This window comes from Salmo trutta, chromosome 14 (genome assembly GCF_901001165.1).
Source record: "Salmo trutta chromosome 14, fSalTru1.1, whole genome shotgun sequence".
In the NCBI taxonomy this organism is placed as follows: Eukaryota; Metazoa; Chordata; class Actinopteri; order Salmoniformes; family Salmonidae; genus Salmo; species Salmo trutta.
Window position 1 is genome coordinate 73,393,610 of NC_042970.1, and position 27,597 is coordinate 73,421,206.

Genomic DNA, 27,597 nt, shown 5'->3' on the forward strand with positions numbered 1-27,597 from the left:
CAAGAATAGTAAACCAAGTGAGGACATTTTGCTAGTCCTCACTTGTAAAAATTATTTTTTAGGTTTAGGGGTTAGATTTACAGTTTAGGGGAAAAGTGTGAATCAATTGTTGGTCCCCAAAAGGTCTCACAAGTATAATAAGACAGTGTGTGTGTCACTCACAGCTCGGCCATCTTCCATCGGCTGCTCCAGTTTCTCCTCCTCCTCCGCTAAACGTTGACTCTCTGTCTGCAACCTGACACACACACACACACACACACACACACACAGGTTCTTAGTGTTGGGTTCCAATCTCAGCCAGAACAAACCGTTCACTTTTAACCTCGCATTGATAAAAAGGTAGTGCTATCAGACACTTACAATACATGAACATACACTACGAGGTGCAGAGACTATAACCACTACGAGGTGCAGAGACTATAACCACTACGAGGTGCAGAGACTATAAGCACTACGAGGTGCAGAGACTATAACCACTACGAGGTGCAGAGACTATAACCCCTACGAGGTGCAGAGACTATAAGCACTACGAGGTGCAGAGACTATAACCCCTACGAGGTGCAGAGACTATAAGCACTACGAGGTGTAGAGACTATAACCACTACGAGGTGCAGAGACTATAACCACTACGAGGTGCAGAGACTATAACCCCTACGAGGTGCAGAGACTATAACCCCTACGAGGTGCAGAGACTATAACCCCTACGAGGTGCAGAGACTATAAGCACTACGAGGTGTAGAGACTATAACCCCTACGAGGTGCAGAGACTATAACCACTACGAGGTGTAGAGACTATAAGCACTACGAGGTGCAGAGACTATAAGCACTACGAGGTGCAGAGACTATAAGCACTACGAGGTGTAGAGACTGTAACCACTACGAGGTGTAGAGACTATAACCACTACGAGGTGCAGAGACTATAAGCACTACGAGGTGCAGAGACTATAACCCCTACGAGGTGCAGAGACTATAACCACTACGAGGTGCAGAGACTTTAAGCACTACGAGGTGTAGAGACTGTAACCACTACGAGGTGTAGAGACTATAACCACTACGAGGTGCAGAGACTATAAGCACTACGAGGTGTAGAGACTATAACCACTACGAGGTGCAGAGACTATAACCACTACGAGGTGCAGAGACTATAACCACTACGAGGTGTAGAGACTATAACCACTACGAGGTGCAGAGACTATAACCACTACGAGGTGTAGAGACTATAACCACTACGAGGTGCAGAGACTATAACCACTACGAGGTGTAGAGACTATAACCACTACGAGGTGCAGAGACTATAACCACTACGAGGTGCAGAGACTATAACCACTACGAGGTGCAGAGACTATAACCACTACGAGGTGTAGAGACTATAACCACTACGAGGTGCAGACTATAACCACTACGAGGTGCAGAGACTATAACCACTACGAGGTGTAGAGACTATAACCCCTACGAGGTGCAGAGACTATAACCACTACGAGGTGCAGAGACTATAACCACTACGAGGTGCAGAGACTATAACCACTACGAGGTGCAGAGACTATAACCCCTACGAGGTGCAGAGACTATAACCACTACGAGGTGTAGAGACTATAACCACTACGAGGTGTAGAGCCTATAACCACTACGAGGTGTAGAGCCTATAACCACTACGAGGTGCAGAGACTATAACCCCTACGAGGTGCAGAGACTATAACCCCTACGAGGTGCAGAGACTATAACCACTACGAGGTGCAGAGACTATAACCACTACGAGGTGCAGAGACTATAACCACTAAGGTCAGAGGTGTGTGTATAATCTGAATCTAGGATCTAACAAACAGCCACAACCCTAGACAGACAACATGGAGAGTATAGAACATCTTACAGAATAAGAGTCTTCTTACAGCTACTCTGTAGACTATGAGGTGAGGCTGGCCTCCTACAAACACACTGCATGTACTACACAACACAGATAGGAGTTGAGAGTATAGACAGCTCTAGAAAGAAAGTGTGGTGAGTATGGTATCTATAGTGTGAACCAAGCATCGAGAGTATCTAGTAAGTATCTAGCCCTATACAGGTAATACAGTTAGCCCTATACAGGTAATGTGGTGAGTACACAGGTAGCCCTATACAGGTAACGTGGTGAGTACACAGGTAGCCCTATACAGGTAATGTGGTGAGTACACAGGTAGCCCTATACAAGTAATGTAGTGAGTACACAGTTAGCCCTATACAGGTAACGTGGAGAGTACACAGGTAGCCCTATACAGGTAACGTGGCGAGTACACAGGAAACCCTATACAGGTAATGTGGCGAGTATACAGTTAGCCCTATACAGGTAACGTGGTGAGTATACAGGTAGCCCTATACAGGTAACGTGGTGAGTATACAGGTAGCCCTATACAGGTAACGTGGTGAGTACACAGGTAGCCCTATACAGGTAACGTGGTGAGTACACAGTTAGCCCTATACAGGTAACGTGGTGAGTACACAGTTAGCCCTATACAGGTAACGTGGTGAGTACACAGGTAGCCCTATACAGGTAACGTGGTGAGTACACAGTTAGCCCTATACAGGTAACGTGGTGAGTACACAGTTAGCCCTATACAGGTAACGTGGAGAGTACACAGGTAGCCCTATACAGGTAACGTGGCGAGTACACAGGAAACCCTATACAGGTAACGTGGTGAGTACACAGTTAGCCCTATACAGGTAATGTGGTGAGTACACAGTTAGCCCTATACAGGTAATGTGGTGAGTATACAGTTAGCCCTATACAGGTAATGTGGTGAGTATACAGTTAGCCCTATACAGGTAACGTGGCGAGTATACAGGTAGCCCTATACAGGTAACGTGGTGAGTACACAGTTAGCCCTATACAGGTAACGTGGAGAGTACACAGGTAGCCCTATACAGGTAATGTGGTGAGTACACAGGTAGCCCTATAGAGGTAACGTGGTGAGTACACAGGTAGCCCTATAGAGGTAACGTGGTGAGTATGGGGTGTATAATAGGAGATTCCTACTTGTCTATGTGTTGCTCCATCTCCTGGGCCTGGGAGCCCCACAGCGGGGAACGAGGCTCTGAGGATGTGGGGGAAGAGGGGCCGTCCATCAGCCACTGGTCTCTAAGTGACTTCCTCTGGATGGAGAGAGTGAGAGAAGACACGGGGAGAGAGAGAGAAGACACGGGGAGAGAGAGAGAAGACACGGGGAGAGAGAGAGAAGACACGGGGAGAGAGAGAGAAGACACGGGGAGAGAGAGAGAAGACACGGGGAAAGAGAGAGAAGACACGGGGAGAGAGAGAGAAGACACGGGGAGAGAGAGAAGACACGGGGAGAGAGAGAGAAGACACGGGGAGAGAGAGAGAAGACACGGGGAGAGAGAGAGAAGACACGGGGAGAGAGAGAGAAGACACGGGGAGAGAGAGAGAAGACACGGGGAGAGAGAGAGAAGACACGGGGAGAGAGAGAGAGAAGACACGGGGAGAGAGAGAGAGAAGACACGGGGAGAGAGAGAGAGAAGACACGGGGAGAGAGAGAGAAGACACGGGGAGAGAGAGAGAAGACACGGGGAGAGAGAGAGAAGACACGGGGAGAGAGAGAGAAGACACGGACGGGGAGAGAGAGAAGACACGGACGGGGAGAGAGAGAAGACACGGACGGGGAGAGAGAGAAGACACGGACGGGGAGAGAGAGAAGACACGGACGGGGAGAGAGAGAAGACACGGACGGGGAGAGAGAGAAGACACGGACGGGGAGAGAGAGAGGACACGGACGGGGAGAGAGAGAAGACACGGACGGGGAGAGAGAGAAGACACGGACGGGGAGAGAGAGAAGACACGGACGGGGAGAGAGAGAAGACACGGACGGGGAGAGAGAGAAGACACGGACGGGGAGAGAGAGAGACACGGGGAGAGAGAGAGGACACGGGGAGAGAGAGAGGACACGGGGAGAGAGAGAGAGGACACGGGGAGGGAGGACGCAGGGAGAGAGGACACGGGGAGAGAGGACGCGGGGAGAGAGGACGCAGGGAGAGAGGACGCAGGGAGAGAGGACGCAGGGAGAGAGGACGCAGGGAGAGAGGACGCAGGGAGAGAGGACGCAGGGAGAGAGGACGCAGGGAGAGAGGACGCAGGGAGAGAGGACGCAGGGAGAGAGGACGCAGGGAGAGAGGACACAGGGAGAGAGGACACAGGGAGAGAGGACACAGGGAGAGAGGACACAGGGAGAGCAAGAGAAGCATGTCTGTCAACGTTGTCAACGTCAAAGGCATCATCCAAATCATGCACTCCTACTCAGACACAACATGAACTTAATGCAACATGGCAAAGTCTAAATCTGACAGGTTTGTCTTCATTCTCACACACTATTGTTATGGTGTCAGCCGGTGGCTGTGACCTTTAAACCTACCCATCCAATCAGCTTAGGGCACATCTCTCTATCAGACCTCATTCCCCACTCCCCTTCTTTTCAATAAACAGCTCAACAGGTGCCTCATCCCTTTAATACTTCAATAAAGCCATCAACAGGTGCCTCATCCCTTTAATACTTCAATAAAGCCATCAACAGCTGCCCATCCCTTTAATACTTCAATAAAGCCATCAACAGGTGCCCATCCCTTTAATACTTCAATAAAGCCATCAACAGGTGCCCATCCCTTTAATACTTCAATAAAGCCATCAACAGGTGCCCATCCCTTTAATACTTCAATAAAGTCATCAACAGGTGCCCCATCCCTTTAATACTTCAATAAAGCCATCAACAGGTGCCCATCCCTTTAATACTTCAATAAAGCCATCAACAGGTGCCCATCCCTTTAATACTTCAATAAAGCCATCAACAGGTGCCCCATCCCTTTAATACTTCAATAAAGCCATCAACAGGTGCCCCATCCCTTTAATACTTCAATAAAGCCATCAACAGGTGCCCCATCCCTTTAATACTTCAATAAAGCCATCAACAGGTGCCCCATCCCTTTAATACTTCAATAAAGCCATCAACAGGTGCCCCATCCCTTTAATACTTCAATAAAGCCATCAACAGGTGCCCCATCCCTTTAATACTTCAATAAAGCCATCAACAGGTGCCCATCCCTTTAATACTTCAATAAAGCCATCAACAGGTGCCCATCCCTTTAATACTTAAATAAAACCATCAACAGGTGCCCATCCCTTTAATACTTCAATAAAGCCATCAACAGGTGCCCATCCCTTTAATACTTAAATAAAGCCATCAACAGGTGCCCATCCCTTTAATACTTAAATAAAACCATCAACAGGTGCCCATCCCTTTAATACTTCAATAAAGCCATCAACAGGTGCCCATCCCTTTAATACTTCAATAAAGCCATCAACAGGTGCCCATCCCTTTAATACTTCAATAAAGCCATCAACGTTTCGGCTTTACAGTGTGTAGGTACTGAAGAAGGCTGCAAATCCGAAACATCAGTGCACGCTATCCCCGATGCAGGGAAAATAATAATAATAATAATAATATATCTTTTTGAAATACAGTAAGCTTTGTGTGCGAACACCCTCAACTTTTTGCATAATTAAGAAATACCCATTGTCCTCCGAGAGTGTCTGAAAACCAAACAGTACACCTCCTTCCCCCAGAGGACTAACATGAGATGACGTTACATGATGATAACAATTAGAAGGCTATAGTACCTCTGTTGAACTGCGAGGCAGCAACTTTACAGGCCGCTTTTACACAACCTTCAAGAATATGCTCCTTCAATTAGTGTTTTCCCTTAATAGAAGACCTCTTTAAAACGGACAAAATAAATGCATTTCACTGAGTGGACTTTGGGTGGCTTCTTATTATTGACGTTAGGCAACTTTAATAGCCCTTTTAAGCTGGGGGGGGGGGTGATAGCAGGCTGTAATGAACCTCTGAGGCAGTCTAGAGACCACTGATGGTGACAGACATTGAGAGGTCAATACTACCTTTACCTCTGAGGAGTACAGAGTAGGGTTTGCTCCTTCAGTAGTCGGTACAGTTGTAGACAGAGGCGTTCTTGTAGGTTAGAAGTTAGCCAACCAAAAACGATGGTTTATGACAGTTCGTTACAATTTAGCCTCATAAGGGTGGTTGGGGGAATCATTCTTGGAGGCGGCTCCAGGTAGCAGACTAAGGCAGACCAGTCACCTGAAACCAGTTTCTCATTGGGTGTACACAAGCACAAAGCAAGGATTTGAGGAATGCGCCCTAGGGCAGTGGGAACGCCAATCTGGAAGTGGTGTGAAAACAATAGAGCCGTCCAGTGCAGAGAGCAGAGCACGTAAACACACGCACACCATTCTAGTGAAGGAAGGCCAAACCTCCAAACTCTGGCAGGCAGTTTCAGGAAGGGTGTGTGTGTTCTCAAGTAGACTAGGAGGTGTGTGTTGCTTGGAATGGAATTTGGAACTGAAGTAAGCCCCTTACTAACAAGCTGGAATGAGTCCGTACACTATTTTGGCGGAACAACATTATGGCTACATTCTACATTTGTGGGGAAAGAAGAATGAGTGTGGGGGTTCTGTCCAGTATCCACCACCATATTCACAGAGAGAGAATGAGTGTGGGGGTTCTGTCCAGTATCCACCACCATATTCACAGAGAGAGAATGAGTGTGGGGGTTCTGTCCAGTATCCACCACCATATTCGCAGAGAGAGCGTGTGTGTCTGAGTGAATGTGGTCGCTTTTCTGGCCATTTGACGTTACACTTCAGAATAAATAGTCCTACATAGTGAGGGGTGACGGGTCGGGGACAGTGGGGGGGTGATGGTCAGACCAGAGAGAGTGTGTGTGTGTGTGTCACCTTGAGCTGCTGTAGCCTCAGCCTCTCCTCCTCCATCTCCCTCTTGGCCTTCTCCTGTTCCTCCTGCAGACGACGCTTCTCCTGAGAGAGGGGAGAGAGAGAGAGGGGAGCGCGAGAGAGAGGGGGAGAGACAGCGCGAGAGAGAGGGGGAGAGAGCGCGCGAAAGAGAGGGGGAGAGAGCGCGCGAAAGAGAGGTGGAGAGAAAGCAAGAGAGAGAGAGAGGGGGAGAGAGAGCAAGAGAGAGAGGGAGCGAGAGCAAGAGAGGGGGAGAGAGAGCAAGAGAGGGGGAGAGAGAGCAAGAGAGGGGGAGAGAGAGCAAGAGAGGGGGAGCGAGAGCAAGAGAGGGGGAGCGAGAGCAAGAGAGAGGGGGAGAGAGCAAGAGAGGGGGAGAGAGAGCAAGAGAGGGGGGGAGAGAGAGCAAGAGAGGGGGGGAGAGAGCAAGAGAGGGGGGAGAGAGAGCAAGAGAGGGGGAGAGAGAGCAAGAGAGAGGGAGAGAGAGCAAGAGAGAGGGGAGAGAGCAAGAGAGGGGGAGAGAGAGCAAGAGAGAGGGGAGAGAGAGCAAGAGAGAGGGGGAGAGAGAGCAAGAGAGAGGGGGAGAGAGAGCAAGAGAGAGGGGGAGAGAGAGCAAGAGAGAGGGGGAGAGAGAGCAAGAGAGAGGGGGAGAGAGAGCAAGAGAGAGGGGAGAGAGAGAGCAAGAGAGAGGGGTAGAGAGAGCAAGAGAGAGGGGGAGAGAGAGTAAGAGAGAGGAGGGGCGAGGGGGGGCGTGATACAGTGAGAGGTGGAGTGATAAATAAAGAGGAAAAAAATAGAAACAGAGGGAGAATAAAGAGAAAACAAAGAAAGAGGTGGAGAGGTAATAAAGAGGAGAACATCTGGTCAAACCTGTCACATAGGCACCATTATCCTAGAGAGGTAGCCACCCAATAATAGTCACTGTGTCTCCATGGAAATACAATGGCGTTGTTTTACTGGGCTGAGGGAGGCGGCCCGGTGCGACACACTGCACTATGGGTAAATTATTCAGTAGCTATGGACAGACAGCGCAAGGAGCAGTGCTTAGTTTCCATGGGCCTGTATGTGTGGCTGTGTGTGTGTCAGGTGCTTGACTCACAGTGATCGCCTGCAGTCTCTGTTTGTACTTCTCTGCCTCGTCCATCTTCAATCTGTGTGACAAGACAAGAGGTTAAAGGTTGTAGGTTACATTTACCTTAGGAAGTAGTTAAAGTGCTGCTCTAGGAACAGTTTTACCTTTTAGAGCACAATTAATACGGTTATATGGACAGGTGGGGACCTGATCCTAGATCAGCACTCTGACCCTGAGATACCTGGAAGCCTTAGTTGTTTTTCTGGGAATTCATCTGGACGTTTCTATCTAGCTTGTGTTGTTTCACATTACGTATCCCTTGTGACATGGCCACGGGCATCACAAGGCAAATGACTAACTACATGTTTGGATCCTCACAGCTGACACGCAGCGGGACAATATGACTAGCCTGACTTGGTACGTATGAACACAGCCTGGAGGATGTGATGACCCGCCAACCTTTATTATAGAGCCTTTGTTTTCTACAATGTAGAAACAGATCCTATATGCCATTTAGCAGACGCTTTTATCCAAAGCGACTTGGTCACGCCTGCATACATTTTACATATGGGTAGTCCCAGGAATTGAACCCACGATCTTGGCGTTGCAACCGCCATGCTCTACCAACTGATCTGTAGAGGACCAGGAGATATATTTCTACTGGGTAGAAACAACAGTGATATTTTCTACTTCCAAAGGGAATATTGGAGACTGGACCCAATCCACTAGAAAAACCTGACCATCACTAGTTAATTCCTGCGATCTGGTGTAAAAAGCAACCAATCACCACCTACCCTTCCTCCTTCTCCACACAGTTCCTATCCTCTGCTCCAAGCCTTAGAAAACACCCTGGTAGCTCCCTCAAACCCCAACCTCCCTGGTGTTTGGAGGCATTGGGGCTATGACAGCTTATAACCAGCTTATGAGCCTCCGTAGGGACTACGTCAGGTCTCATGGGGAGCCAGGAATAGCAGTGAGGAGATAAACAAACTGTCTTTGATGAGGAGCATTGTTGAGCTCCCTACAGAGTCTGATAATTAGATACAATATGATGATGCACAGCAGAGAGGGAGAGAAAGTTGGAGAAAAACTTGCACACAATGACTCAGTATTAGTCCAAGACCATAATCCATTGTCTAAACAGTATTCACTGAATTGTGGGAGATCTCCTACATGCTTCTACGCCACATGAGGGTCAGTGTGTAACAGACACTCCTCCCAGACCAGGTCCCTACGCACTACACCGTTAACTCAGTTACACTTACAAATCAAATTGGGAGTGTAGACTAACAGTGAAATGCTTACATACCGGTCATTCCCAACAACGCAGAGAGAGAAGTAATAACGCGAGGAATAAATACACAATGAGTAACAATAACTTATATACACACACACACGAGGTACCAGTAACTGTTACTATGGCAACGCTCTCAGACCCCCCCAAAGACATTAACTACTAAGTATGTTCCAAGTTCCCCAGAGAGTTCCCCCAGTTCAGTTCCCCCAGTTCAGTTCCCCCAGTTCAGTTCCCCCAGTTCAGTTCCCCCAATTCAGTTCCCCCAATTCAGTTCACTCAATTCAGTTCATCAACCAACTAGTTGAGATTGACAGAGAAAAGAGGCGCAGGCAGGATGGTAAAGTCTAGAGGAGGAACTGGTTCAGTGTGTGTGTGTGTGTGTGTGTGTGTGTGTGTGTGTGTGTGCGCGTGTGTGTACATCCGCTACAGTAGGTGAGAAACCCCGTCTTCTGGACCGACCACAGTAGCTAGCGGTGGCTAACGTTTATTTGGTTGGCATGGCTTCAGTGCAAACACTCCCAGAGCCTTGGTGTGCAACACACACACACACACACTGTGTAAAAGGATGTATATTTGCCCTGTGGGGAGGCTACATGGTTTCTGCTAGCGTAGCGTTCTCTGCAGGAGCAGGTGGTTGAAAAGCGGGTCGAATAGCGGGGCAGTAGCGTATCTTAATCATGACGGGCCCAGGTGCCCATATCACCACCCATATTTCCCTTAAAATGTAAATGATTTTGTTGGTAAGGCCGTGTGTTAATATTACTAAGCATTGTAACAGCAGAGCAGAACCTAATCTAAGGGCACATTTGAAGCTGTTACCAGAGAAGCCGCAATATAGCCAATACATTCAGCACCATGGACAGCGGTCAGAAATAAACCTGTATAAGTCGATCAACACCACCGAAAGCACAAAAATCGGTCAAAAATCACCCTATTTTACCTGCAAATAATAGGCAATAGCCTATATTATAAAACATAAATATATAGAACAATCGACAGAAACACCGAAACACAGCTAATGACCCAGTACTCGCTGAAGTTATGCATGGCGGGAAAAACTGACATACCGTTATTTCAAATGATCTGCCTCCCGTAGAGGCCTATAGCAAAAACACCAGCAAATCAATCAAGTGGAGCATTCAAACAGATTGCTTAAATGGCAGCATGCCTTTTAACAGTATATGATGTGTATGTGCTTACTATTATTCTTATAGCCTAGTTAAACGTATAGGCTGTGATGACAATGAAATGGCTCAGTGGCCGTGCACCAGAACATGGTCTCCAAAGACAGATCGAGCATAGTCGTAGATTGACAAGCAATGTAAATTAATCTCAATAAAGCTTGATTTATATAGGCTGTCTGGGTAGCCTGCTCTGTAAAAATATACGCTTACTCACTCAATTGATTGGCATTCGACTGGCCCCGCGCTCTGCGAAGTCGTTGACTATGGCATTCATATCAATGGTCCTGGCCCTGGTGTTTTCAATGGACAGAATGGCCAACCCACTCAGTCTCTCCGGTCCCATGCTGCTCCTCAGGTATGATTTCATTATTTTCAGTTTGGAAAAGGGGCGCTCGGCACTGGCTACCGTTACAGGCAGAGTCATGAAAAGGAGCGTCGCTGTAACTACTTCCCAAAATGTGACTGAATTGTAATCCACAATGAGCATCCTGACCAGGTCTCTCACTGTAGTGTGCTTTGCTATTTCCTTCTTAAAACAGGCCCTGAAAGAGAGTAATTGGCCAGGGAAGCTTTTTTATTTCACCAGGTAGGCCAGTTGAGAACAAGTTCTCAACCTGGCCAAGATACAGCAAAGCAGTTCGACACATACAACACAGAGTTACACATGGAATAAAACAAACATACGATCAATAATATATATAGCATGTGCAAACGAGGTAGGATAAGAGAGGTAAGGCAATAAATAGGCCATGGTGGTGAAGTTATTACAATATAGCAATTAAACACGAATGGTAGAATGTGCAGAAGATGAATGTGCAAGTAGAGATACTGGGGTGCAAAGGAGCAAGATAAATAAATAAATACAGTATGGGGATGAGGTAGATTGGATGGGCTATTTACAGATGAGCTATGTATAGGTGCAGTGATCTGTGAGCTGCTCTGACAGCTGGTGCTTAAAGCTAGTGAGAGAGGTAATCAAATCAAATGTATTTATATAGCCCTTCTTACATCAGCTGATATCTCAAAGTGCTGTACAGAAAACCAGCCTAAAACCCCAAACAGCAAGCAATGCAGGTGTAGAAGCACGGTGGCTAGGAAAAACTCCCTAGAAAGGCCAAAACCTAGGAAGAAACCTAGAGAGGAACCAGGCTATGAGGGCTGGCCAGTCCTCTTCTGGCTGTGCCGGGTGGAGATTATAACAGAACATGGCCAAGATGTTCAAATGTTCATAAATGACCAGCATGGTCAAATAATAATAAATGTCTCCATCTTCAGTGATTTTTGCAGTTCGTTCCAGTCATTGGCAGCAGAGAACTGAAAGGAGAGGCGGCCAAAGGAAGAATTGGCTTTGGGGATGACCAGTAAGATATACCTGCTGGAGCGCGTGCTACGAGTGGGTGCTGCTATGGTGACCAGTGAGCTGAGATAAGTCGGGGCTTTACCTAGCAGAGACTTGTAGATAACCTGGAGCCAGTGGGTTTGGCGACAAGTATGGAGCAAGGGCCAGCTAATGAGAGCGTACAGGTCACAGTGGTGGGTAGTATATGGGGCTTTGGTGACAAAACGGATGGCACTGTGATAGACTGCATCCAATTTGTTGAGTAGAGTGTTGGAGGCTATTTTGTAAATGACATCGCCGAAGTCGAGGATCGGTAGGATGGTCGGGTTTACGAGGGTATGTTTGGCAGCATGAGTGAAGGAGGCCTTGTTGCGAAATAGGAAGCCGATTCTAGATTTAATTTTGGATTGGAGATGCTTGATGTGAGTCTGGACGGAGAGTTTCCAGTCTAACCAGACACCCAGGTATTTGTAGTTGTCCACGTATTCTAAGTCAGAACCATTTTGGAGACGACATTCACATTTTCTAAAACCTTAGTCTGCAGACTAAAACCATTTTCTAAAACCTTAGGCTGCAGATTAAAACCATTTTCTTTTCAAGTGCTGCTGCATCATCCTTCTCGTCCTTCTTGACACTTAACAGCACAATCTTGGTGAGGGCCTTCATTACGTCCACATATCTGTATCTCAGGGCGTCAAGGGACTCATATCTAGATGACTGGGTCCCACCCACTGGTCATTTTAGAATGACCTTTTCTTTTCTGGTGCAAACTCAAATACCACTCAACATTGACCATCTCTTTATGCTATGCCTGAAGAAGGTGTAGAACAGTTCAACAGTATCATAAAACTGTTTAATCTCTGGAACATTCTTGACAGAGTCGTTGAGAGCCAGGTTAAGATTGTGCGCTGCGCAATGCACATAGAGCAAGCGGCTCTTTTTCTGATATTCTGGCCGGCACACCCCGAATAGACCCTGCTGATGTTAGCAGCTCCATCATACCCCTGCCTACGACATTTTGAAATATCCAGCCCATTATCCTCCATGCTGCCCAGGATTTTATGTTGAAGCTCAGCTCCAGAAATTCACAAAACAACTCTGATGGTCAGATCTGTGGCGACATTATTTACATCCCTCATCACTCTCACATAGCGATAAACTTGGCTTAACTGGTCTACTTTGGATACATGCGGTGTGGTGTCCATAATATATATATATATATATATATATATATTTTTTTTTTATTATTTAAAAATGGGGCTTCCAACATCTCTCCCTGAATGTCACACTTCACTCGTTCGGCTAAGATATAAAATCAGCTCATTTTGGATTTGAGGACTGAGATAGTTAACGGATCCTGAGGGGCATTCTAGAAGTTATTTCAGAACTGGGTCGTAAAATGACAGCAGTTGAAATTCTCACTGTTGGCCTGCCCCAGCTTTTCACAGTGCCCTCAACGCCAAATGACATGATGCAAGTGTGAAAGTTACATTAACTATGAGCTCCAACACCTGTTGCGTTACGCAGCCTTTCTCCATTTCTGCGTCAAAGGTGCCATTCAGCTTCCATTGCTCATATACCAAAACAGGCACCCATGTGAATCTGGGATGTCTCATGACATGCGTTTTTGGATGTTAGATGGCCCATTCACCAGAGAAGAAAGGGGCACTGCGATCAGCCAGCAAGGCTCACAATACGCGCAATTTAGCTTGGCTGAATAACATAGCCATGTACGTGGTCATTTGATTCCAGCCTTGGTTGTAGTGGTGTAATACGACTCGGAAAAACACCGCCTTTCGTCATCTCTTGGGAATGGGCCAGTAGGCTTACACGAGCCTAATGCAATAACGTGCCGTTTAACTTTTGCATCCACATTTGTTGCATAATGCCCCCTGTCAGTTGGATAGGTAAAAAAGGCCGTCTGTCCCACTTCCACCTGTTTCCTCAGCCGCCACGATTCTAGCCTCGCCCTGCTCCTCTTCCTCCCCGCCCGGGATAGCTTGTCCGGCCTGGCTTGTGCTCAGGGTCGTATCCGCCGATACCTGACAACCTGTATCCTCCTCTGTCAAAGTTGCTTCTTCTGGCAGGATGGAACAGCTTGGCCTCGGCTCACTTGACCCGCTAAAAGCTGCTGCTGGCGATGAGAAATCTACGTCCTCTTCTGGTCCCGCTACATTGCTTGCGCTAGCAATGGCTGCATTTGAAAAATGAAACTAATTTTGATTCTTGCTTTGCTTTCTCATTTTTGGCCTTCCTCATTTGGGCTCCACTTTTTAAATCCGTAATTTTTTATTCTCGACTTTCTCTCTTTATTAATTTATAGGCCGTTGTCTCTTGATAGCTAGCTCAACTGTTGCTTAAAACGATGACAGAAACAACAACGCTTTGGAGAGGATTTGCACAATGAATCCCAGAATCCATTTCATTATCTTAACTTGGTAATGAAACTATTGAATAATATGATTTATTTAGCAAGTTAAATGGATTAATTGTCATCGATACACTAAAATATCACGCTGACTTATGTAGTGGCAAAAAAAACATTTTGTTGGTGAAACCATCAGTGGGATCATTTATCATATAGCGTACATTAAAGAAAGATCTTCTCGTTAAACCGTAGACGTGATAAACCCACGTCAACAATTAATACTTGGGCATGGTGGGGCGATATTCAAATTACATAGGGGGCCCGCAGCTCCGGGCCCAGGTACGTCGCGCGACCAGGTACGACCGCACCGGCTGAAGCTACTCCACTGAGCAGGGGGTTATATTTATATGGAGCATTCTTCCCTTAAGGTGCCGCCACCATGTCGGTCTCTCACAGACACACGGTTACTCAGCAGTAATAGGTTATGGACGTGTCATGCACAAGTACACATTGAGGTGGACGTGTTGGGGGTTGTGTCAAACAAGCATGCAGCCATGAGCACACAGACAGTAGTACAGTAGAAGGTTTAGTCCAAGCCCAGACCCAGTAACATTAAGGGTATAGGTCAGTGAGGGGTTTCTAGTCAAGTCTCAGATCAAATGATGAGGGTCAGGTTGGGAAAAGGCTAAATTAGTCCATACAGTGACATCACCGTGGCGATCAAACAGAGTTCAGCCATGCACACTGACACAATTACCCCCGTGTTGCCATCGGCGACTGACGCAGCATGACACACTTCAAAGCAGTGACTGTTTCTGCTCCATTTCCTCCCGACATTTGGAGTTAGAGAGGGACAGAGACCTGGCTGACCCTATGAGGTTCAAACAGGAAACACACACACACCCTTTGTCCATAAGCACAGGTAGTACTTGTTAGTGAAGCATGTCAATGCTACCTCAATTAGCGTAGTAATGTTAAGTAAATGTACAAGTATGGCTTCATTCACATGTATGATGATTTCAGGGTGCAGACAACAGTTGAACAGTAGTGGCTAAAGCATAAACAGACTGGTATCCTATCCAGGCTATTCCACTAGCACCCCAGGGTTCTGATCTGTACTAGTAAGCTACTACTAAGGTGTCATGCCATGGGATAAGACAATGCAATACACTACACTGGAGGTTGCACTGGAGCAATACACATTGCACTGAAGGTTGGGTCACTTGGGAGTGAAGATGAGATGTAAAAGGGCTCACTTGTTGCCATGGAGACAGAGTTAATCCAATCTAGAGTGTGAATAAGTATATTTTAAGTCGGAGCGGCCAGAGGCAGCATTTTACTTTCCCAGAGGACTTCAACAAATCAGAATTATCTGGGCTCTACGCCCCCTAGCCTCTGGGAGGAAGTGCAACTGTGCTCAACTAGCCTTGACTGGCCACCTCTTGTCGACAGAAAGGAAATCCGGTCTGGTGTGTGAATTTGAGAGAGATGTGTTGTGGGGATAAGGTGGTGTGTGTGTGTGTCTGTGGGGTGGGGGTGGACAGGCTTCAGCACTCAACACCCAACACAACAAGACAGCCTTTCAAAGGATGCCGAACAGCAGCATGGGCCCAACAAATAAAAATAAACAATCAAGGCTTCTTCCTCTGTCTGACATCAATAATATCATATTCAGGCTATATCCGTGTCAGACACAATGGTACAGTCCAAGGTCAGTGGAAACTGGCATCGCATCTCTCCCTCTGTTTGGGAAGAGGGAAAGAACACACACCAGTAAGTGTCCTCCAGCCGATCGGCGACGAGCCATCCAATCACAAAGACCCAGACCTCACACACACATCCCCTGCTGTTGTTATTGGCTGCCAGTCAGGAGTTGATTGAAATAGACCCCACCAATCATAACATAGAGTTCCTGGAAAGAGTCATTCTTTATGTGTGTGAGAAAAAAATCTAAGGCAATTCCTCTGTGTGTGTGTGTGTGTGTGTGTGTGTGTGTGTGTGTGTGTGTGTGTGTATGTATATATATATATATATATATACACTCAATCATAGAGTCTATAGCTTGAAGGGGCGATTTGTTGCAAAGTGCTTTTTCATCACCCATAGATTTTCAGTTCCTCATAGAGGGTCATTCTAGTAGAGAAATCCTCTTTGTCATGGTTGTGCTGCTGGTTTAGATACAGACACCAACCTAGGAGGAGACAGATAAATCAATCATAGTGTTGCGAGTGTGTGTGAGAGAGATCAGAAGAGCGTGTACGTGACCGAGTGTGTCTGATATACAGTACAAGTCAAATTTGGACACCTACTCATTCAAGGGTTTTTCTTTAATTTTACTATTTTCTACATTGTAGAATAACAGTGAAGACATCAAAAGTATAACAACACATATAGAATCATGTAGTACGCAAAAAAAGTTAAATCAAATATATTTCATATGAGATTCTTCAAAGTAGCCACCTTTTGCCTTAATGACAGCTTTGCACACTCTTGGCACTCTCTCAACCAGCTTCATGAGGTTGTCACCTGGAATGCATTTCAATTAACAGATGTGCCATGTTAAATTTTATTTTGTGGAATTTCTTTCCTTCTTAATTTAATTTGCCAATCAGTTGTGATGTGACAAGGTAGTGGTAGTATACAGAAGATAGCCCTATTTGGTAGAAGACCAAGTCCATATTATGGCAAGAACAGCTCAAATAAGCAAAGAAATGAGAGTCCATCATTACTTTAAGACATGGTCAGTCAATACGTAACATTTCAAGAACTTTGAAAAAAAAACATCAAGCGCTATGATGAAACTGGCTCTCGTGAGGACCACCACAGGAAAGGAAGACCCAGAGTTACCTCTGCTGCAGAGGATAAGTTCATTGGTGTTACCAGCCTCAGATATTGCAGCCCAAATAAATGCTTCAGAGCACAAGTAACAGACACAGCATAACATCAACTGTTCAGAGACTGCGTAAATCAGGCCTTCATGGTCGAATTACTGCAAAGAAACACTACTAAAAGGACACCAATAAGAAGAGACTTGCTTGGGCCAAGAAACAAGAGCAATGGACATTAGACCGGTGGAAATCTGTCCTTTGGTCTGATGAGTCCAAATTTGAGATTTTTGGTTCCAACCGCCGTGTCTTTGTGAGACGCAGAGAAGGTGAACGGATGATCTCTGCATGTGACGCATGGAGGTGGTGGTGTGATGGTGCTTTGCTGGTGACACTGTCAGTGATTTATTTAGAATTCAAGGCACACTTAACCAGCATGGCTACCACAGCATTCTGCAGAGATACGGCATCCCACCTGGTTTGCGCTTAGTTGGACTGTCATTTGTTTTTCAACAGGACAATGACCCAAAACACACCTCCAGGCTGTGTAAGGGCTATTTGACCAAGAAGGAGAGTGATGGAGTGCTGCATCATATGACCTGGTCTCCACAATCACCCAACCTCAACCCAATTGAGATGGTTTGGGATGAGTTGGACTGCAGAGCGAAGGAAAAGCAGCCAACAAGTGCTCAGCATTTGTGGGAACTCCTTCAAGATGGTTGGAAAAGCATTCCAGGTGAAGCTGGTTGAGAGAATGCCAAGTGTTCAAAGTTGTCATCAAGGCAAAGGGTGGCTAATTTGAAAAAACTAAAATATATTTTGATTTGTTTAACACTTTTTTGGTGACTACATGTGTTATTTCATAGTTGATGTCTTCACTATTATTCTACAAAGTATGAAATAGTAAAAATAAAGAAAAACCCTTGAATGAGTAGGTGTGTCCAAACTTATGACTGGCACTGTATATATATTTGTGTGTGTGTGTGTGAGATGACAGGAATCCATGGTGTTTTCTTGGGCCAGATCCAACAGCACACTGCCCACTATAATTTCTTTGTGACAGGCTGGGTCAGGGGAATGAAAACACTGCATTCCTATTGAGCGGTGTTTGTATGTATGTGTATGCTGCAATAGCAGCTCAGTGCCAACAATGAACAGACGGAGTGTGGCAGGGATTACCAAAGTAAACTACAGATCACTATTCTTAGTCATTTATCAAGTTACCCCACACAACCAATGTCTAGTGGATTCAATGACTTCCTACACACACCACTTGATTGTCTCAGTATTGCATCACTATCTGTAACGGTGCTTGGAGTACACAGTAATGTCATTATACAGTACATCATCTCCAATGACAAATAACATGTAGGTTTGTATGGGCCGTTTCCCCCTTCCTCCTCTTCACATAGTGTTGGGCTGTAAGGAGTCTCAGCCCAGGGTGCATCAATGCCCCCTCTGTCAGGTGCTCCTTTGAGTACCGCACACACACACACACACACACACACACACACACACACACACACAATAGTCTCTCTGTTCGTCCAGGGGCCGGGCTTCTCCTTGACCGCGCTCTCTGCAATATCCTCCACTGGTGCAGTTATGGAACACTAAGGTACAACACACACACACACACACACACACACACACACACACCATCCCTTCACTCACTGCCTACCTGATGCCTCAACCCTGGAGGCAGCTCTCTAAGCCTGGTCTACTGAACACATCTCTGAGGGGAATTACCAGCTGAACTATCTGAGCTACACTGGCTGCGTCCCAATGGCAACCCATTGCCTACATAGAGCTCTGGTCAAAAGTAGTGCACTATGGGCCTGGGTCAAAAGTAGTGTACTACGTAGGGAATAGGGTGCCATTGGGACGCATACAGTGAATTGAGGGGAGTTAAAAGGGTAAAGTATCAGACCAAAACAAAGTGTAACTTTTGCCATTGATCAGGCAGAGAGCTGAGGGTTCTATGTGGTTGCAGAGTAAGCCATGCTGACTGTCTAAGACTAAGCCATGAGAGAGAGAACAACAACATTCTACTGAGACAGAGCAGGACACGACATGCTGCTGAAATACTGATATGTCTGTGATACGTGTCTGTGTGGCTTATTTGAGTTAATCATAAGCACTCATATGTCAGGCTCTATATGTTCAGGAAATGTGGGAGTGTGTATATATGAGGTGAGAGAGGGGTGAAAGGTCAGTATGTAGGTCTCGTGTCTAGAACCACTGTTTAAACACAACCTGACAGGTAACACAAATCCCACCACACAGACACAACACAGACTCAACACAGACTCAACACAGACACAACACAGACACAACACAGACACAACACAGACACAACACAGACACAACACAGACGAGGTGAATCACCAGTTGATTGACATAACCAGGAGAGGGGGAGGAGTCGGATAGGGGAGGAGTCGGAGAGACAGAACTGCTGGGTACATTAGTATTACATTCTTTAAATATCATTACACGTTTGCTTTGGCAAAACGTTTGACTATATAAGTTGCTACACCTTCCATATCAATAAACTTTGTTCCTTGAATTTAATTGAAAGTGTCAGAGAGAAACAGAGTGAGCGAGCGAACGAGAGAGAGCGCGAGAGAGAATAAGATCAAGAGACTACAACAGGGGCCCAGATTGAGACACCTGTTCTGACTAGACACCTCGGGCTGCCTCACAGCACAAACATGTCACACACACACACACCCCATTTCCAATTGTCGCCAGAGACGTTCAGATGTTTTTGAGAACTGACATCCCTACTTAGTATCCCCTTTGTCATCACTGACTTCATCAGCTCAGTTAAAGCACAACATGACAAACCAGCTCGTTGACTATACACAGGGCCACGTGTATTCTCACACACACGCGCATAATACAAACAACCTAATAGAAACAAGCCTAACACACCTAAACCTAGCTGCTCACACAGACAACAGGATATGATATTGTATGGTTCTGTCATTTGACCTAGTTTTGATCAAACTATTTTGGGCTGTTCTGTAATGAGAATATTGAGTCACCTCCGCCTAACATTGTCTGGGTGCAGCAGCAGCAGTAGTCTCATCCCAGCTCTGTGAGGTGTGACATGTAATGGCTTGCTTCAGTGGTTTCCCCTGTTATGTCTGTGTGTCTGTGTGTGTAAAGGACTGTAGCGTGTGTGTGTGTGTGCCTGCATGCATATCTGTGTAACTCAAACAGGTTTGGAGAGCGGTATCCAGGACTGGTATAATCTGGTCTCAGTTCATCTCCACTGTTATCATTGGGTGAAGACCAGGAGCAATGTTTGCCTTGGGGCCTAGCAGCTAAGCTAACATGTCTAAGCTAAGCTAACAGAGAAAGCTAATCTAAACTGAAGGACCCATTTGACAGGTCACAGTGACTCCTTACCCTACTTCTGGTACAGAGACAAAGTCCTTGAATAGATGTGCTCCATCTGCAGACAGACAGACAACCGTTGTAATGTTTAACGTCAACATTCCTCATTATCACCCAGGACAAACACAGTCCCATTCCAACCGGACAAACACAGTCCCATTCCAACCGGACAAACACAGTCCCATTCCAACCGGACAAACACAGTCCCATTCCAACCGGACAAACACAGTCCCATTCCAACCGGACAAACACAGTCCCATTCCAACCGGACAAACACAGTCCCATTCCAACCGGACAAACACAGTCCCATTCCAACCGGACAAACACAGTCCCATTCCAACCGGACAAACACAGTCCCATTCCAACCGGACAAACACAGTCCCATTCCAACCCACTGGAGGAGGAAATGAGGGGCAATACATCACACCTCTTCTGTGGGATTGTTAATCAGAAAATATGGGTGATTGGATTAATATAAGGAAATCAAACAGTGGGATTTAGAGCACGGTATCCCTTCAAAGGCCAACATCGAGTTTCGACTCTCAGCCAACGTATGCTTGCCATCTGGGGCTGCAATTCACCAGCAGGATGTGATTCACTAGCATGTCTTTATGAGTCTAGCCATGTTGACAAAACCTTGGGATTCTAAGGGGAGTACACATTGCCTAAGAGATGTCTCTGGTATGCAGACATACCATGGTATCCCACACTGTCACCTCCTGACCCTGGTGTACTGGTGACCCAGCTCAGTGCTGAGGAACTAAGAGTGACCTTTGACCTCAGCTTATGTCAAATCACCCATCTGATCTGAGTGGAACCGTTTAAATCTGAGTCGCCGTGTTATTAACTGTCAAGTAGGCTACCTAACTGACCTAAGCAAACTCCTCGGGGTGGTGGGCGTGGCCTAAGCCAACATCTCGGGGTGGTGGGCGTGGCCTAAGCAACCTGAAGCAAACAGATACCATATATTAGACCAATGTCTGACGTCAGGTTGCAGCCCCAGACATCCAAACATGGCAGTTGCATTGGTATTTCACACTGCTTGCACAGATTAAGCGTGCCCGGCCACGGGAGCACATATCTAACAAACAGTAGGTGATCATGCAAATAGTATTCAAAGGAGACTCCAAAATAAGAGTCCTTATCACGATGAGCAAACTATCAGCTAATGTTGTACAATGTAGTGAATGATTCTATTGTAGACAAAAGACTATAACAACGAAACTGACTCAAAGCCAAAAAGGAGGCTTAGGTTAGTCCACACCCATAGGACAAGTCAGCCCTTTCACACCATGGCAACCTCTTGGCATCATGACAACCTGCAGGCAGCTGAAATGCCCATTGATCAAAAACCTCATTCACAAACCAGACTCCTCTACCTTACACTGAGTAAGCACACTGCTCACACACACTGCAGTAAAAAGCAGTCTCAACGGCTACTATCATTGTTAGATAACCGTCTTTGCTAAGGTTAGATAAACATTGTGACAGCCTGAAAATTGGCCTCTCCTCCCTGTCATAAATGAGGTGCCTGGAATAGCTTCCTTAACTAGGGTCTCAGGTAAAACTACTACTACTGGCCAATTCCACGATAAAATGTGCAAAGTTTGGTAACAGAATTACAGTTTGTACCACACAAACCGTAATTCTGTTACCAAAATGTGCATCTGCACTGTTCAAATAAATGTGTTTTTGTATTTTTTTTCTGTGGAAATTGTTAAAAGTAGTCCTTGTGCATAGAGCTGTATGGTTTCTTTTACTTTGCAATCATTGGTTTTTGTTTGGCATACATTTTAAAGTGAAAAACCTGAGTCAGCGTAATTCTGTTACCTTGGACTTGCCCTACCACACACACACACACCAGTTTCACGAGTTGCTCGCTATGATGAAGGGCTAGGTAATTACTAAGAGCTAAACAGCTGACTTTATGTCAGAATAGGCCCTATTTCCTTGTTTATATTATCACCCCCAGACCATTACCTCGACATCAATAATACAGGATTTAAAGTGTCACATAATTGTCTTGGTATTTTATGTGGTCTGTAGTGGTGCCTTGCCAGCAGGTGTGGAGGAGGGGCTTGTACTGTGGGTATAGGAGAAAGTAAACCTTTCAAAAGAGTACTTTTATTTGTCGCGTCACTGTCGGATGATTCCAGACAGTGGGAGACACCCAAAATGTAAACTGTACCTTCTCCAGTTCACACTACCTTCCCGGACAAAGTCAAGACACTGACAGACAACGGTTGTGTGGTGAAAAGAACACGGAGACACAAAAAGATTCCCACTTACACATACCACAAATACCTGGGGCCTGGGGAGCCTCTAAGATCAGGTACATCACAGACTGATGAGACAGATCACTGGAGTTATATGTACTATAGCGTAGAGAGCATGGGATCTCTGCTACAGTACTAATGGTAATAATTAGTCAATGTCATGTACATGAACTGTCATGTTGTGTACGTGAGCAGAACTGAATCTGCGAGAAGGAATGAAAGAGAGAAACAGACAACGATAGAGGAATTGAAAGAGAGAAAGAGACAGTAAAATGGAAACAAAAGAGGTAAAGAAAAAGAGACATATATAGAAACAGAAAGAGAGAAAGACATTTAAATAGAGGGGAACATTGTGTTTGAGAGAGAGAAACAGAGAGAAAGAGGGGTAGCGTAGTCACTGCAGGGCAGTGTTAGAGGCAGTGAGGAATTTCCCTCCAGCAGACTAGTCATCCATCACCCAGGGGGGGAGAGAGATCTCATCACTCCATCTCTCCCTTCACCATGATTTATCTCTCCATTTTTATCTCCCTCGGTCTTGTCAGTGTGACACTCGCTCTCTTCAGCAGGATAGCAGAGATAAAAAGCCAACTGATGTGGTTAAACTTACTTCACAGTTTCATCTTTTGCGCCCCTCCTTTCCCCCACCAATCTCTCACACATACACCAATGTATTTCACACATACAGTATATACACATACATACAGTGCTCTGAAAAAGTATTTGCCCCCTCTCTATTTTTCTAATCTCGTCACGGTATCGCAGTGCATTCAAATTGTCATCAATAAAATGTAATTGTGTTCATTTTCCGTAGCTTACGCCTGACCATACCATAACCCCACCGCCAACATGGGGTACTCATGGGGACAGCACAGGTGCACCTTGTGCTGGGGACAATAAAAGGCCACTCTAAATTGTGCAGTTGTCACACAACACAATGCCACAGATGTCCCAAGTTTTGAGGAAGTGTACAATTGTCACGCTGACTGCAGGAATGTCCACACGAGCTGTTGCCAGATAATTATTTGTTAATTTCTCTACCATAAACTGCCCCCAACGTTATTTAGAGAATTTGGCAGTACGTCCTCACAACCGCAGAGCACGTGTATGGCGTTGTGTGGGCACAGGTGCACCCCAGCACAAAGTGCATCTGTGCGCACCCACATGACGCCATACTGTGGTTGAGGCTGGTTGGACGTACTGTCAAATTCTCTAAAACAACGTTGGAGGCAGTTTATGGTAGAGAAATTAACAGAAAATTATTTGGCAACAGCTCTGGTGGACATTTCTGCAGTCAGCATGACAATTGTACACTTCCTCAAAACTTGGGACATCTGTGGCATTGTGTTGTGTGACAACTGCACAACTTAGAGTGGCCTTTTATTGTCCTCAGCACAATTTCGTGAACCTGCCTACTTACTACTTTTTTAGCTTTAAACCCTAACCCGTAGCCTATCTAACGTTAGCCAGTTAGCTAACATTTAACTTTAAACCCTAACCCGTAGCCTATCTAACGTTAGCCAGTTAGCTAACATTAGCCACAACAAATTGGAATTCTTAACATATATGTTTAGCAAATTCGTAACATATTGCACAAATAGACATTTGTATTATATTTTATTTATTTATTTCACCTTTATTTAACCAGGTAGGCCAGTTGAGAACAAGTTCTCATTTACAACTGCGACCTGGCCAAGATAAAGCAAAGCAGTGCGACAAAAACAACAACACAGAGTTACACATAAACAAGCGTACAGTCAATAACACAATAGAAAAATCTATGTGCAGTGTGTGCAAATGTAGAAGATTAGGGAGGTAAGGCAATAAATAGGCCATGGAGGTGAAATAATTACAATTTAGCATTAACACTGGAGTGATAGATGTGCAGATGATGATGTGCAAGTAGAGATACTGAGGTGCAAAAGAGCAAGAGAATAAGTAACAATATGGGGATGAGGTAGTTGGGTGGGCTATTTACAGGTACAGTGATCTGTAAGCTGCTCTGACAGCTGATGCTTAAAGTTAGAGAGGGAGATATAAGAGTCCAGCTTCAGTGATTTTTGCAATTCGTTCCAGTCATTGGCAGCAGAGAACTGGAAGGAAAGGCGGCCAAAGTAAGTGTTGGCTTTGGGGATAACCAGTGAAATATACCTGCTGGAGCACGTGCTACGGGTGGGTGTTGCTATGGTGACCAGTGAGCTGAGATAAGGCGGGGCTTTACCTAGCAGAGACTTATAGATGACCTGGAGCCATACGATATGGATGATGACATTCACAAACGTATACACACCATACGAAACATCGGACTACATTAAGTGCTTCGAATTTACGTCCAGAATAATACAAAATGCTCTGAGACCAGGATGGCTACCAAACGGAAGAAGATACCAAACGGAAGAAAAACGTCTGAAACAGGGAGTAACTACCTGAATTTGTCCATTAATAAGAAACATTTGTTTTTCGATTTTCTGTTGCAAAACAGAAAGCTACAATGTGCAGTAATGAATATGCCCTGGTTATAGGGACTTAAAGAGTGAACTGAACACCATACTACTTCCTAGAAACAAAGTGAGCCAGGGGTTCTATTATGTTGCTGACACCCTTGGGCTAGCACACACACAGTTAGGGCCTAGGGGGTTCAGCGAAGGAAGACTTTAGAGAGTACGTCCCAGGAGACCTGTTGGGAGTCTCCCCTGTAACCTGGGATCCCCCCCCCCACCCCCACATGCATATGTCTCTGTGTGCTAGCTAAGCAGATCTATGTGCCGTTGGTTTTAGATGACTCAGGTTAAAGCCCCTGGTTTCTCTCTCAGAATGAGACCAGGCTTGGTCTACATAATGACGTTACCTCAGCAGTTTACAATGCAGCAGAGTAGATGAGCAACTCTGTGCATTGAACATCACATAGGCAAGAAGATATGGAAATTACACACAGTCCATGTGTCTCAGCACATTAGTAGGAACATACCGTATGTGTTCACATATTATGCAAGTCAGTTCCTACATTTAACAGTCCCTTGCATTTTCGCAGTATACATAATCAGTGTGAGCCAAGGGATTCTGTTAGATGGGTAATAGTTTAGCGTGTCAGCTATGTTGTTGTGTGTACAATATTGGTAGTGTGTGTAGATGGTGCACACACTACCAATAGTCTCCGCGATTGAAAGCTGGCTCAATTTGTTCCGTCATCCCAGAACGCATTAATTAACTAGGTTATAATGAGCTACATTTACCCGTCCCTTTGAGGTATATTATGTTCTCTGTATTTAAATACTCCATTCAAGTGTATCATGATTTCTGAATGTACCTTCTAGAAATGTGGGAGATCTGTGAAATAACTCGAATTGATATGAAAAGCGCAACATCATTTTGGCAACATTATATAACCTCTCCTTCCAAATGTTTGTTTTTCTTCTGAGGCCTCTTTGTGACTTTCCACACTCGCTGTCAAGTTAATTTCTAAGCTGATGAATGAATATATCAACAAATAAGATGGGACCAAATGTAACTATGATTCTATAATGATTTGGTGAATCTGTGGCTTAATGGTTTACAGAGGTCAAGCACGTTGCAAATCATCAGCTTGCCAGGCCTGTCGTTGCTTGCGCACAAGGATCACATTTTTAGCACGAGTTGGCACGAGTTCAAAAGGTGTCAACCCAAGGACGTTTACTAACTTTTCTAACTTTCAAATTCAGTAGAAAACAAACGCAAAGAAACTTTGAAATCGAAAGGTGTTGGCTAATAATATTATTGCAGACACGTACCTGTTTGTTCCAACGTGGCCACTCGGCGTTGTCGGTGGTTGCAAATTAAATATTTAAAAACGAAAGAAAGAAAAAACTGACGTGGTAAACAAGAGTATTGAAATAAAGAACTATGCCGCAGAGGAAAACCTGTCGCTGCTCTACTTAGGAATAATTTAAAAAAGGCAGAAAATCCACCTATGAAAAACAAACACCTGAGCGTTTTATCCGCTTTTGAAACGCAAAACTCGTCACATCAGTGCAGCAGACACACGAAAACGTGAAACTTAAAACGTCTATAAGGTTTTTAAAATAGACATGGGAGTACAGCAAAATCCCTTTCAGAGAAATATGTTTGTCACTCCCTGCCTCCCAAACCGAGTCGATGCGTGTCCAAAATTCACGGGAGCTCAGAGGCAACGTTCTGTTACAGTTACCTGACTCATGTGCTCTGCTGGGTGGCCAACCCTCTTTTTTAGAAAGCAGCACAGGGATAGTTGCGTGTTGTTCGTATGCACCAACTGTAGGTAGTGAGACGTGGACTTCCCATAACACAGGAGCAACCATAGACATTGAAACCAGGGAGCAACAGGTAACACAACTGACAATATGTTATTATGTGAGGTGAAATGGAGAATGGGCTATGTGAACAACACAAAAGTTATCGACAAACAAAGAGTAAATAGTTTAATAGTAGCGCATCTAGAAGGGGGCAGTAGTAGCCTGATCCATCCCAATATCCTCCTCATATGTTGTCATTATACAAGCGTGATATTGGAATATAGGCTAAATGCACCCAGAGCAACAGTAGCATTACTATTTTAACGTCTGGAGATGTGAGAAATATTCTCGACCCCGTAAATTACAGATTACATATATATTTCATTGCTCCATATTCCGATCGGAATAATTATGTCCAAACTAACTCCCAAGCAATTTAAACATAATATCCTTGACTGTAATCCATAAAATGGACTCTCACAAACACACACGTGCACAATAACACGTACCCTGAATCGCCCTAGTTTTGATTCCTGAATAAAAAAGGAACCCGTAGGAGTTCTTCACATTGAGAGCCAAACACTGTAAGCACACTGTATTAGTCATGTCCCTTCCAACAGTGTGTGTGTGCGCGCGTTCATGCGCACGTACATGCCCCCACGTGTGCGTGCACAAGGCAGAGAGTGTATGTTAGCCGTTGTCTCATGCTCTGCTTTAGTCTCCACAGTGTACCTGTCTATTGAGCTCGCTACTGTCCCCGATTTATCCTTGTATTCCACGTTTACTCC

At 45.3% G+C, this 27,597-nt stretch overlaps 2 protein-coding genes across 5 annotated transcripts in view; one reads left to right on the forward strand and one right to left on the reverse strand.

Moving 5' to 3' along the window:
- The window catches only part of palm3 (paralemmin 3), a 32,715-nt gene extending 5,927 nt beyond the window's left edge, over nucleotides 1-26,788 (reverse strand). The window contains exons 1-5 of one of the 3 annotated variants that reach the window (XM_029689551.1): nucleotides 26,746-26,788; nucleotides 7,905-7,956; nucleotides 6,794-6,874; nucleotides 3,011-3,126; nucleotides 163-235 (exon numbers count right to left, since the gene is read on the reverse strand). In XM_029689551.1, the coding sequence (XP_029545411.1) occupies nucleotides 163-235; nucleotides 3,011-3,126; nucleotides 6,794-6,874; nucleotides 7,905-7,949 (315 nt within the window). In that variant the 5' untranslated portion in view covers nucleotides 7,950-7,956; nucleotides 26,746-26,788. Of the gene's footprint in view, nucleotides 1-162; nucleotides 236-3,010; nucleotides 3,127-6,793; nucleotides 6,875-7,904; nucleotides 7,957-26,329; nucleotides 26,723-26,745 lie in introns of those variants that run through there. The other 2 variants (XM_029689552.1, XM_029689550.1) reach the window with 2 other exon arrangements.
- LOC115147348 (phospholipid phosphatase-related protein type 5) overlaps nucleotides 26,735-27,597 on the forward strand; it is a 54,738-nt gene continuing 53,875 nt past the window's right edge. For both annotated transcript variants that reach the window (XM_029689553.1, XM_029689555.1), the window contains exon 1: nucleotides 26,735-26,900. The gene's annotated coding sequence lies outside the window, so the exon portion shown is untranslated. The remainder of the gene's footprint in view (nucleotides 26,901-27,597) is intronic.